Raw genomic sequence first — 13798 nt, 5'->3', positions numbered from 1 at the left:
GAGAAAGCCGTTTGGGTGACGCACCACCGCCTCCCGGCCCACCTCAGGTCAATGGAGACCTCCTGGGCTGTCACAGGAGTGTCTTCAGGCTGCTAACTGCCCAGCGCACAGGAGCTGGTGTTGATGGGGCTTGGTTATAATGATTGATAAGGTCTGTGTGGGGGTAGTTAATGAACTTTGCCCCGCATTCGAACCCTGTTTTTCTTCCCCAGTTTCTTCTTCCTTTAGGAAACAACAGAAATGACTCACCGAGAAGAAGCCGAGATACAAATTTCGGAATTAGATTTGCTCTCCAGCATGTTTCCTTATGAGGAAGAGTTCATTGTGACAGACCAGGTGGCTCTAGCAGAATTAAAGCACTATGTTGAAAATGAGTCTGCGGAGATGCCATCTTCCAAAGTTCAGTTTATACTGAATGTAAAGCCAGAGGTCTCTAATGCCTCTATGGTATCGTAAACGCTTTTTTTTTTTTAATTTTTGTTTTTATTTTCTATTATTTTAGGGCTTTCTTGAACTAAACACTTACTGATTTGTTTTTAGGTGGAATTCTCTATGGCTTGTGCCTTACCATTTAAATATCCAGCTGTTCTACCAGAAATTACTGTGAGGTATGGCATTAAAAGTACAGCTAATAAAAACATTTAGAAGCTCTGGTACACTACATAAATACAGTTATAAGAGGGAAAAGCAGTCCTTTTTTGATAGCTTACTGTCAAATTAAGGCAGATGGACATCAATGTTGAAGAAAAACAAATCTCCACAGTTATGATGAAGTCTCCAAAGTGTCCTCAGCAAATAATTGAGGGAAATGGGAGAAGCGTGGAGGAGTGCCATCTTCTGTACAGAGGGGTTACATGCACAATACTCTTCAAAAGTCTGATGCTCAAGGAGGCTGTTGTCCATTTTGACAAGGCTTGACACTTAGCTAAAGGAGTGAAAAGTTAGTCAATGGTCTTATTCTTCCCTTGCCAAAGTGCTGTTACTCCCAGGCTTCTTGTATTTTTTCGTTGGAACATTTCTGTTTAAAGAAACAGCCTTGCATGTTACAGGAAATTAGTTCAGCCACCGTACTTACTTTTCAAGTATCTTTTTCTTGATTTTGATTTACAGATCTACTATAGTACTATATGTGAACTCAAGAGTTAGCACATCAATTAAATACCGATTAAGATGTTTTCATAGCTAATATGACTTAAGTATCAATAGCAAGTGCATACTATCTAAATATGGCCTGGTTTTTTGGCAGCTTGAAGTAAAACTTTGAAAAACATGCTAAATTGTAAGCATATTGCAACTGCATTTATATTTATATTTTAATTTTTATTTAGGTCATCATTATTAAGCCGCTCTCAGCAGATTCACCTGAACTCTGACCTAAAAACATATTTGATGCAGAACTGCAGCGGTGAGCCCTGTATGTTGAGTGCAAGGGAATGGGTTAAAGACCATGCAGCTGCTTACATTGACAAAGAGCTTTCGTCTTCCTCAGTGACAACATCACATGCCGTGCAGTCAGAAGACACCACGTTCACTCGATTGTGGATCTATAGTCATCACATTTACAACAAGCAAAAAAGAAAGAATATTATTGACTGGGCCAAGGAGCTCTCTCTGTCAGGGTTTTGCATGCCGGGGAAACCAGGTGTTGTTTGTGTAGAAGGTCTACAAAGTAGTTGTGAAGAGTTCTGGTCAAGGTTAGCTTTTCTTTATACTCAAATGCTGTTAGTAGTTAGACTATTACATGTTTCATGTTGTGTATGTGGCCAGAAGGTGGGAAATACAACCACCTTCCAACCTATACAAGTCTGCAAAGTATTTGTGTTTATCATAATGTAGTTACAACTCTGAATATCCACTGTACTGTTGGTTACAGCGATCAAAGCTACTAGTAACGCACGGTGCACATTTATTTCAGTTTTACCTTGCTCTGTATTTCAGTTATATAGCGATGGACTGCAGTACCTCAGTCGTGTTAGATACGTATGCTGTTATATCACCTGACATTCGTGTTTTATTCTGTTCCCATCATTTATACTTCTGGGTGGTGCAGACTAAATGAACATTGCCGTTTGATTATAACAGCTAAGAGAGTATGAGAATTCTTAGGACACACAAGGCTGAAGCGAGCACTGAAATCGAAACCACACCTTCATCAATTATTTTGTGAGGGATAACATTAAGGTTTTTGAATCCTGGGGAGGTAGAAAGAAACCAGCTCCTGCTTATGGGAGTGTTTGCCTGTGAGTAGTATTTCTATGACCAGCTAGGGAACCTTTATCGCTGTCAACATATATGTACAAATGGAATTTATTGACTTCTATGATAATAGCTATTTCATAGTATTTTCAAAAACAGTCTTTATTTTATAGATTCATATTTCTCCAATTGCTTTCAGAGTAAGAAAATTAACGTGGAAAAGAATTCTCATTCGGCACCGAGAAGATGTTTCTTTGGAAGGTGGTGGGCATGGCGAGATTCAGAAACAAAGAAAGTTCTCCACTTTGGAAGAAAAATGTTTTGATGCTCATGGTGCCAGAGGAAATCATATGGATTTGGGGCAGCTATATCGCTTTTTAGAAGAAAAAGGATGCGCTGACATTTTTCAAATGTACTTTGGGGTTGAAGGGCATTGAAAGGGTTGAAGATCATCACAGGTCCAAGTGCCTACGTTTGTAAGCTGATCCTTGTAACAGATTCCTTAGCTGTTCTGCAACAGTTGATCAGAGAGGGGATTAATAATTCACGGCTTATATGATGAATCCAGTTTTCAATTTGAAAACAAGTATCCAGTGAAATTCTGACTAATGAAAATGACTGAATGAATGCTCCATTACACTTCCTGGTTTTAAGGGCATTTAGCATTTGGTAATCTGCTGGGCAGTTACAGAATTATTGATTAATGAATAGATGGATTTATAGTGAACAAATGTATGAATAAGAAGAGACAAAAATTAAGTGTGGATCTCAGGAGAGGAAACCTGGTGCTTACGTTATTTGTTGCTGTTTACATGCACTACATGAAGACCTTTTTGTAACAATCTTTTCTTCTACTTTCTACCTGAAAGTATATTAAGCCGGGAGACTAACGTTTTATTTAAAAAAAAAAAAATAAAAAGGAGGGAGCAAGTTGACTCCTCCACTACACCTGTAGCTGAGGGCTGCGGTCTGTTTACTGGCGTAAGAGCAGAAGCTTACCAAGGCCTGGGCTGCCTGACAGCGCACGCCAAACCGGGGGAGCGATCCTTACCCGGCTGACTTCACGCGTTTGCAGGCCACCGATTTAACGTGCTTTACTCTGCACGTGGGTCTGAGTCGGGTTTTAAATTGTATCAACGGGGGCCCGTTTGTTTCTGCGCTTGCGGATTCTGCATCGCGCCCGGGGCGCGGCGTGGGCGCCGCGCGCCTGGCTCCGCCCTCCGGAAGCGCCGCGCTTCCCCCGCCCCGCCCGCGCGCTTCCTCACTCCCTCCTTCTCTCCTCCCCTCCTGCCCTCCCGGCCGGTGCCCAGCGCCGCCGCCGCCGCCGCCATGGGGGGCAAGAACAAACAGCGAACCAAGGGCAACCTGCGGGTGAGCGCGCCCCGCGGGGGGGGGAGGGGGCGGGGCGCCGCGCCCGTGGGCCCCGGGTACCGCCTCAGTGGGGGCGGCGGGGCCCGGGCCTCGGGGCTGGGGCTTCCGGCGCCGGCGGGAGGGTTAAGGCCGACCCTCCCCTCCCGGTGCCTTGGGAAAGGGGGGGGGGAGGGAGGCAGGCCGGCCGCCGAAGCCCATCCCCAGGGGGAACGGCCCTGCGTTGGGGCCCGGTTGGAGTAGCCGGGGCCGGGGCCGGGGCCGCCGCCGGGCTTCAGGGGGAGGCTCTTGGCCTGGGCCTGTGCTTGGGGGGAGTGTGATTGCGGCTGCCCGCCGCGTCTGTACGGGCTTTCCGGAGAGGGGCAAGGGTAGGACAGTGTGACTGCAAAATCCCCACGGGTGTTAAGTGCAGCAAGGTACCGGTGGGAACGTTTAGTGTATTTTTCTGTGGAGAGTCTTAAGAGTGAGCCTGTCCCGGTGTGCCTGAAGCGGTGCGTGACGTCGTTTGGGGCACCCGCTTGGGATGGGAGAACTGCGGGTGAAGCGTTGTGTTCAGGTTGTGTAACTCCTGCAAATCTTCTCCCTCTCATGTGTTTAGAGAAGACTAGGGAACACAAAGAAGCAAGTCCGTATAGTTGAGATTTCACACGCAGAAAAAAAAATACTTAATCTGTGGGTATAGTAGTCAGGTAAAATGTGGTTTGTGTACCTCGAGAAAAATCAGAAAAATATGATGAACTTCAGCAAATTGTTGTTACTTTGAAAAAAATCAAACCAACTCTCAGAACTGCAGCTGTCATTAGGAATAACAAGTATTTGGACCATAAGGTGTCATGGAGAACATTAAAGCATCAGTCGGTTTTGAGGCAGTCTGTTCAAGTGTGTAGTTGACATAAACATGAGCTACTGATGCAATGAGCAATGTGTTGACTTAACTGGGGCAAACTAGAAGAGATGCTGAACTCCAAAACACTCACTGCAATACTAACGGGATAGTATTATACTGTGTTACATATGTACCCTTTTGCTCCATTCCTCTAAATCCTTCTTGGCCCCTTTGTTGCTGGTGGCATCCTTTGTTTCATGAGTGTTCTTACTTTTCCCAATGATGTGAAGAACATGCCTTGGGAACCATATTGGTCCATACGCAATGACATGAGAAGAACTAGTAAGCACAGAAGTAGTGAAGGAAGGTACATGGTTTCTTAATAAATCATTCACTTAAAGAAGGACTTTTCTGTTTTTTTTGTATGTGTATATAAACAATATAATTTTCCATAAGTATTCGCGGATTAAAATCACTGTGAGAGAAGGGAATGCTGATTCTAAAAAGAAGAATAATTTTGTAGGTCAAACTTTTATGTTTAAAGCATAGGTGGCCTTTTTTTGAGAGAGACTTTGTTTTAAATAGAAGGTTAATTTATGCAATATAAATAGGATCATTATTCCAAATACATGATGAGTGCAAAATAAAATAAAATAAAATTATTGTAATAGATAACTGACTTCTGTCCCTGTTTTTTGTCAGCCTTCTAGCAGTGGCCGAGCTGCAGAGCTCCTTGCCAAAGAACGTGGAACAGTGCCTGGGTTTATTGGCTTTGGAACATCTCAGAGTGATCTAGGATATGTTCCTGCCATTCAAGGAGCAGAGGAAATAGACAGCCTTGTGGATGCTGATTTTCGAATGGTGTTGCGAAAACTTTCAAAACGGGATATCACAACAAAATTAAAAGTAGGTGTATCCTTTGTCCCCCCTAACTTTTTTTTTTTTTCATCGGAAAAAAATACATTTTTTCTTAAGGATGGGAGAGGAATATATCAAGGTAGCTAATACTAATTTCATATCGGTGAGTTTGCTGAAACTATAATCTTAGAGGACTTAGAAAAAGGTCCATCGCGCAATGCTGATAGAGCATTCATAAAATAAACTCTATAAATGCTCAGTTCCAAGAAATGAACTGATTTTTGAAAAGGAGATTTGAAATGTCTGGTAGAAGCTGGTAAATTACAGAACATGTCTATGTGACTTTTTTAATCATGCTCTTGATATGTTGATTTTAGGCTATGCAAGAGTTTGGGACAATGTGCAAGGAAAGAGAAGCAGAAGTTGTTAAAGGTGTTCTTCCTTACTGGCCAAGAATTTATTGTAAAATCTCACTAGTAAGTATTAAAGTATCTAAATTAAAAACTTCTCTGGATGCTTCCTGTGAAAACCTCTAAGGCAGTCTTTATTGATATCTTTAACTTTGCTTTTGGCTGGGATAGTGTTAATTTTCTTCATAGTTGCTAGTGTGGGGCTATGTTTTGGATTTGTGTTAGAAACAGTGGTGATAAGACAGGGATGGTTTAGTTACTGCTGAGCAGTGCTCACACAGAGTCAAGACCTTTTTTGCTCCTTACTCTGCCCTGCCAGTGAGCAGGCTGGGGGTGCACAAGAAATTTGGAGGGGACACAGCTGGGACAGCTGACCCCAGTGACCAAAGGGATATTCCATACCATGTAATTTCATGCTCAGCAACATAAAGCTGGGGGAAGAAGGAAGGGGAGGACGTTCGGAGTTACAGCGTTTGTCTTCCCAAGTAACTGTTATGTGTGATGGAAACCTGCTTTCCTGGAGATGGCTGAACACCTGCCTGCCCATGGGAAGCAGTGAATGAATTCCTTGTTTTGCTTTGCTTGTGTGCACAGCATTTGTTTTACCTATTAAACTGTCTTTATCTCAACCCACGAGTCTTCTCACTTTTACTCTTCTGATTCTCTTCCCCATCCCACCAGGGGGGAGTGAACGAGCAGCTGTGTGGTGCTTAGTTGCTGGCTGGGGTTAAACCACGACAGTTGGAATTGCTGACTTGAAAAATAGGAAGTTGAAGGAAAGTAGCGTTCTTTATTTGGGAGACTTTTCAGTATTGGCAGTGGGTGGAATCTTAAACTGTTGATGCCTGGGCTGTACTTGCTGGATGGAGATAGGTGTTATGTTTATGTTAAAAAGATGACAAGATATTTAAAGTTCTTTTATGTAGATTCCAGAATGGCTAAAGGTAATATACTGTTCAATTAACATAATTATAAATCTTTTTGATTGAGGACTAATATCTGACCAGACTAAAAAAAAAACCCCAAAACTGAACCCTCCCCCCCCCCCCAAAAAAAAAAAAAAACCCAAACCAAAAAATCCCCAGCTCCCCTGCCCTTGAAACATGAAAAGACCACGCATAGCCAGATAAACCATAATTTTCTGATTTAATACATATCCAAACTATCTGGACTTGCTACTGTTGGAAATATGGTACGGGACAAAAAGAATGACTATTGTGTTCTGTTAGAGCAATTCCTAGTATTTCAGGAGCCAAGAGCGTAGAAAGTCATGATGTTGTAAATTCATGACCAAATAATGGATAATGATGCACAGTTTGTGTAGGCTTATAGTCATTTTAATCCAAAAAGTGTCTTCAAGGCTTCCTGTTTCTCTTGGCTCCTGTCTTTCTGTTAAGTGTTTGTATGAAATGGAAATAGAAACCGTAGTTAGGGATATCAGGAAAAGGTTATGATTTTGAATGTACAACATACCGGGAATATGATGCTGCTAAGACTCTCCCCTTATCCAGGGATATCAAGATTTTTTTGTTGTTGTTGCATATTTTCAAATCTGCATAGCCCAATTCTTGTGAAAATGACTGAACTGAGAGACAGCTTTTTTTCCTGTCATCACTTCTGCTTTGAAGTACCCGTCATCTGAAGTACCTGTATTTCTTAAAACAATGAGCCTTTCTCCTATGTTTCCTTGTTTTTTTTTCTTTAACAGGATCATGACCGCCGTGTTCGAGAAGCAACTCAGCAATCTTTTGAGCAACTGATTCTTAAAGTAAAGAAACACTTAGCTCCTTACTTAAAAAGTATCATGGGATACTGGCTGATTGCTCAATGTGACACTTACTCCCCTGCTGCTTCTGCTGCAAAAGCAGCTTTTGAAACAGCTTTTCCTTCAAGCAAACAACCTGAAGCTTTAGCATTCTGTAAAGATGAAATTCTTACTGTAAGTTTATACTTAAGTATTTCTTTAAGGCTTTGTGTTGAGTGTATGTCAACTTTTATTAAAAATTTAAAACTCGTCCTGCCCCCATCTATTCTTTATGGTTAAATTTTTTTTTCACATGAAGCTTTTCTCCTGCTAATGTGAAGAGTAGACTGAGACAGTGATACCTCCTCTCTTTTTCTGACTTACAGTTAGAATAACTGGAACCAGAGCAATGAATATGAAGTGAATTTTCTTATATGCATTTTCATATAATGATGCTCAGTAATCACATGATGTTGCTGACAGATGGAATAATGATGCTGGAGTAGTTTTGCTGCAGTGGTAGAGGATTAAAGAATGCAGAGCAGTGTTTCAGAGAACCTCTACAAATTTAGTTCTGACCACAGTTAATGCTCTTCTGCCAGTCATATATGAAACTGAATTGACTGAATTTAAGAAGGTGAAAGGTTGCATTGCTGGCCCATCCTCTGCAAACTTAACCACTTTTTTTTGTCTCAGTTTGGCTTCTTTTTATCAGAAGCCTGTTGTCATAGGACTGCAACTTACAAAGTATTCTGAAGTCTTGATTCAAACAGTATCACAGCTGCTATGTTCAGCAGGAGTCACTTAAATTATGTTCTTGTTCAATAGCACGTCTAAAATGCCTTTAAAAGACTTGACTCAGAGGTGGTGAAGTTTTATTGTAGAACTGTTTCTGAATAATGTATAGACTATATTGTTCACATAAATATTAGTCTCTTTTTTTTTTTTCCCTCTAGGTACTTCAAGATCACCTTCTGAAAGAAACACCTGATACGCTCAGTGACCCCCAGTATGTTAGCTTGCTTTAATGTATATGGTATAAATCTTGGTCTGTATTGCGTTCTCTGTCCCTGGAGGTAGTGGATTGAGTTTTGTTTCAAGAGACAGAATAGTTATTTGAGTCCAGATCCCAGCAACTTTCTTTGGGACCGAAGTATAAATGCTTTTGAAAGTATTACCAGTTGCCTAATTCTTGTTTCAGCTCTTTTAGGAGTAGAGTTTTTGAAGAGCTGGAAGATGAGATGGCTTGAAACTCTCTCTTTTTCTAACAATAATGTAATATGGTAACATTAGAACCTATGGAAAGTTTACGTATTTACATTGCTGGCATCTGGAATCAAAAGAACACAGAAAACTGAAGACAACTTAGTTTAGACAGTTGAGAAGAACTTGAGGAGCCTACTGATTTATTTATGGTTCACTTTAATTTTTTTTGTTTTGTTTTGTTTTCTGAGAACTGTACCAGAGGAAGAAAGGGAAGCCAAATTTTTCCGGATTCTGACCTGTTCCTTGTTAGCTTTAAAAAAGTTGCTTAGCATGCTGCCAAAGAAAGAGATGCATTCATTGGAGGAAAAGTTAATGTCACTTCTGTCCCAAAACAAATTTTGGAAATACAGCAAACACAGCGTACCACAGGTGACTTTTTTTATTTCTCCTTTATTCTCATTGTTTTTAGTTAAAGATTATACACTGAACCTAAGCAAGTATTAATTGCTTGTATTGTACAAGAATGAACTTTGTACTTTGCTGAATTATGTGAAACAGCCTTCAAATTTCTAGGCCTTATATAGACAATATTGGTCTAAAATTTGCCCAATAGGCTAATTTGTTATTTCCATGTCACCATCATCTACTATGCGGCAATCTGCTGTCATTTCAAATTCATGTAAAAGATACAAACTGTGTCAGCTTACTGCATGTGTTCTTTTGGATTTTCATTTTTTTAAACCATTTTATTGCTCTTTGGTCTGCTAAGATCAATAGTGAATAATGATGAATTGATTCTGGTAGTATTTTGTTTAAAAGTTTTAAGGTGCTTTTAGGAGAATGTGCCTTTTGGAGAAGTATATTAAATTTCTTCTATAAGCATTTTATCACTAACCAAATTAAAATATTAAACAAGCTTATCAAAGAATTTATTTTTCTTTGCTGATGTGATAAAATACAGGGACCGTATGTTGTAAGTTACGATGACTTTAAAAAGAATGTTATAAATGGTGTGTAGAGACAAAGTGTTGTCATTTGATTAAAATTTTGTTTTTCTGTGACCTATGTCAGGTTCGCTCAGCTTTCTTTGAGCTGGCTTCTGCTTTTTGCCAGTATTTGCCTGAGCTGGTGAAAACTGAAGCACCAAGAATTTGTCCTGCTGTTCTTCTCAGCATTGATGACAGTGATGCAGTGGTGTGTCCTGCTCTTTGGGAAGCTGTACTTTATGCTATCACCACTGTTGAGGTAACGTAGGAAACCTAAGGGGCAGATATTTTACTCAAATTTAACTTTTCACCAAGTGCCTTTGTTTCTGTGTAGAATTAGGAAAAACAGCTTGACTGGGTTTTCTTTATGATTAATGACATGAAATTATCAATACTACATGCTCCTTCTTCCTTCTTAGGGTTATAGTGTAACTTTCAAATATATTGTATCCAGCTTGTTTGAAAATCAGAGTTGTTTTATAAGTTTAATTAAATTACCTTGATTCCCTTTGATTAAAAACAGTTACTAATAAATAAAATAATACTTAAAACCTTTTTCTTGGTTAAAGACAGTTACAAAAGTGACTTGCAGTGCATTTTTGGTTTGTTTGTTTCCCCTTCTAATGTAATGCTTGGTTCTATAACTTTTTTTTTTCTTTTTAATTTTAAGTGAAAATACCAGCTTTAAATTTATTAGCAGGATGAGTGCAGTTGCCATAGACTGGGATGCTTTGAGGCTTTAATGCTGCAGATGTCTTTTGTAACTGCTGGTATAAACTGTAAAAACTTATAGGGGAAGAAAAATCTTTGTTTAGTTTGCTATAAATATAGGTATCTGGAACTATGATAAATCAGATTAGGTGACAAAAAAATTTGGGATTTGGGGGGAAAGTGCCAAGGTATTTTGTAACAATCAGAAGATTGGGGGGGGGGGGGAGTTTTGAAGTTAGTGACGCTTCTAAAGATGGGATTTTGAAATCATTGCTTATTCTTGATAAAAAGAACTCAGAATTAAATACATGATGAGTTACAATAATGATTTTTATGAAGCAACCTTAAAGCATTATTAAAGAGAAGCCTTTAAGTGCAGTTTGCTAACAAGGAAGGTCCATTGATTTTAAACAATACAGAAACAGTTTTATCACATTGGCTTCTTAAATTCACAAGCTGAAATAGGGAGGAAGTGATTTTTAAAAATACTAGCAAGTTAATTTAAATTTTACAGTAGCTTACTTCAACTACAACATATGGAGGTAGATTAAATGTCTAGCTTGGGAGTTCTTTCTAGGCAACATGTTCTCATTTAATTTACATTAAGTATATTTCTTTCTGTAGGACTGTTGGAGTCATGTAAATGCCAGAAAGGGAGTTCTACCAAAGCTATGGACAGTGCTTCGAGAAGGTGGACGAGGACTAGCTACCATTATATACCCAAATCTCTTGCCATTCATTAGCAAGGTACCTCCTGGCATTGCAGAACCAAAGCTGGAATATTTCAGAACTTTTTTCAGCTCTATAATTCAAGGGTATGAACCAAAAATTTATTTATTTGAAGTCAGTCTCTGTTACATTTGGGAATAGGAGAACTAATCTTCTTTAAGCATTTGAAGATAAGTAATGTATCATTTGGCTTGAGGATATTAAACATGCATTAATTGTTTATTTGAGAAAAGACAATTTTCACTATGAGATTTGAAAACCATATTTTTGAAATACTTTTAAATCTCCAAAACTAGAGTCAGTCCTTTGTGGCTGTCCCTGTCTTCTTAAACCTTCTTTTTGATTTTTATAACATCTTCCTTACCTAAAGCATTCTTATCTTTCCTTGTCAAAGCTTCGTGTTTATTCCATGATAAGTTTTATAATGGGAAAATAGTTTAAAATTAAGAATGGCTTTGAAGATATCAGATTCTTCTCACCAGTGTGTAATTATTACAGAGGTTTTTGGGGATTAGCATTGTGATTGTGAAATTTCCTATATGCAGGTTAATTCTTATGATACTGATTTTTAAAGGGTCGAAACTATAATTTTTTGCCTTTAAAATACATCAAACCAAACTTTCTGTCAACTGATTTAAATAGATGCATGTGCATTGTGTATGCAAGAACATATAAGTTATTTTTTTGAAATACTAAAATGTAACTTATTTAAACAAAAATCAATTTTTGATTGATGTTGGCATGGCCATTAGCAGAGCTCTTGGAGAAAAGAACTATCTATAGGTTGGATTTGAAAACTGTAGAATTTTATTACAAGTAGTAAAATGGTTGTAATATTTGTATGGTAATTTGTCTGGTCTAATTTTCATTTAAAAGCAAACAAGTCAGTTGTTCAGACTCAAACTGGCTATAGTGCAACTGTCTTTTGGTGGCTTTTTTTTTTTTTTTGTTGTCTGTAGTGACAGAAAGTGACACCTTCTCAACCTTTGTGGTGTGTTTGTCAAAATTCCTTTGCAATTTTCTAGACAGCTGAAACAATAACCAGTCAAGCACAGTGTCTGTTTCCTCTATTTACACAGATAATTTTTTAATCTATGCTAAAACTAGATGAAAAAGTTATTTTAATGTATGCTATATCAAATGCCTGGATTTATTGTTTTGACTTTTTAAAATACGTCCTGTTGAATTTGTTTTAATCTGACTCCTATCAATGGTTCTATGGTTCTGTATTCTCATATTGGTGTTGTCTGGGTAAGAACAATGTAAGCAAGGTTATATTCACTACATACGTACTGGATTTCTCAGAAGCACAGATGACTGAGTGTGCCCTCCCTCTGATGTTGCCTTTCAACAGGTTGTCAAGTGAGCGAGCCATAGCCAGCCCTTCAGAAAGTTCAGCAATTATAATTGCATTTATGGAATGTCTGCGCTTTGCCATACTACAGAAAATAGACGAAAAAGATGACCAAAGACAAATTCATCAAATGCTTATATATGACCAGGTATTTATTAGTAATAGTTAATATTGGTGTGTAGACATTTAATAATTCAAAGTTAAAGAAAAACAAAAATTTCTGTGAGGACTTACTTCTCTGTTGAAAGTTTTACTAGATTTTATGGAAGAAGTAATCTTACTGAATTCAATTTTTTCCTTCCTATAAAATCATCCCTTTTACTGTGCATTTTAAATTACATTTAAAAAACCACAGCATCCCTCCTTGTATATTTTTATTAAGTGTTCAAGCATGAGTAATTCTGATGTTTTCAGAATTGCTTCTGGAATGTTTTTCAAAATTATAGAATTTACTGGTATTATAAAGAATAAAACGATCATCTAGTTGGATCACTGTTCTTTAATGATTGTTTTTGTCTTTATAGCTAATTCCTCTTACTGATGCTGTACTTAAGGAGCCCAGGTTACAAAATGGACCGTTATTTTATCAAATAGCAGAAACACTGAGCTCCTGGGAAGCTAAAGCAGAACTCTCCAATGATGACAGCACAGATGAAGTTTTCCAGAAACTGTTGTCAAATTTTTGGGACCATCTTTTAAAAAAGTGTGTGCTTCATGTTGATACGTTGGATGCTGATGAGAAGTTGTTATTTGCCATATCTGGTATGCTAGAAATTCTTCAGAATCCAAAGAGTGCTACAAAACCAAACAACAGAAAATCTCTAAAAATCAGATTTACAGATGAGGATCAGTCTGAAAGAAACACAGAGAATGGAAAGCTCACAGAAGTGAGGAATGGTGACTTTGAAATACAGGCTGACTTGCAGCACAGTTCAATTCTAAGGAAAGAACCTTTAGAAAATTTAATCTGCAATCTTGCTGAACTGAGTATTGTGTATATCAATGAACAGAAGTCAGAACAGCATTTGAAATTTCTCTCTGCCCTGCTCAACTCTTTTTCTTCAAACAGAGTTTTTCAAGTACTTTTAGAGCAGGGAAATGATGCAAGCTCTGCTCAAGCTGAATCCCAAAATGAAATTAAAACTCATCATGAAAGTCCATCTGTACAGTTTCTGTATATGAATTTAATAACTTGGCTGAAAGAAGACTGGAGGAAGGACACCCATTTTCTGGTTGATATTTTGTACAGTGTGCTCAATTGTTGCAACAGTAATGATGAAAGGAAAATAATTCTTGATGATTTAACAAAGGTATGACTCTTGTACATTTTGTTACTAATTTTTAACAAAGTGACTACTCTTTTTGTGCACTGTGGTTGGCTAGTCATTTTATTTTGGGCCTGTGGAATGG

At 38.4% G+C, this 13798-nt stretch overlaps 2 protein-coding genes across 2 annotated transcripts in view; both read left to right on the top strand.

The window, feature by feature from the left end:
- The first annotated feature begins 148 nt into the window (after positions 1–148).
- On the top strand, positions 149–3142 carry RWDD2B (RWD domain containing 2B). The gene is made up of 4 exons (XM_082482663.1): positions 149–447; positions 541–608; positions 1329–1694; positions 2396–3142. Exons 1-4 carry the CDS (start codon positions 241–243, stop codon positions 2631–2633), a joined length of 879 nt encoding a protein of 292 aa, XP_082338789.1. The 5' UTR covers positions 149–240; the 3' UTR covers positions 2634–3142.
- Positions 3143–3490: 348 nt separating this feature from the next.
- The window catches only part of LTN1 (listerin E3 ubiquitin protein ligase 1), a 31199-nt gene continuing 20891 nt past the window's right edge, over positions 3491–13798 (top strand). The window contains exons 1-10 of the mRNA XM_082491701.1: positions 3491–3567; positions 5093–5296; positions 5626–5724; positions 7367–7597; positions 8359–8411; positions 8857–9037; positions 9680–9853; positions 10930–11120; positions 12389–12536; positions 12913–13698. Of these exons, the coding sequence (XP_082347827.1) occupies positions 3526–3567; positions 5093–5296; positions 5626–5724; positions 7367–7597; positions 8359–8411; positions 8857–9037; positions 9680–9853; positions 10930–11120; positions 12389–12536; positions 12913–13698 (2109 nt within the window). The 5' untranslated portion in view covers positions 3491–3525. The remainder of the gene's footprint in view (positions 3568–5092; positions 5297–5625; positions 5725–7366; positions 7598–8358; positions 8412–8856; positions 9038–9679; positions 9854–10929; positions 11121–12388; positions 12537–12912; positions 13699–13798) is intronic.

This window comes from Vanellus vanellus (genome assembly GCF_965231255.1).
Source record: "Vanellus vanellus genome assembly, chromosome: 1".
Classification (NCBI taxonomy): domain Eukaryota; kingdom Metazoa; phylum Chordata; class Aves; order Charadriiformes; family Charadriidae; genus Vanellus; species Vanellus vanellus.
Note: the sequence above shows the minus strand (reverse complement) of the source record. Positions and strands in the feature narration are given on the sequence as shown.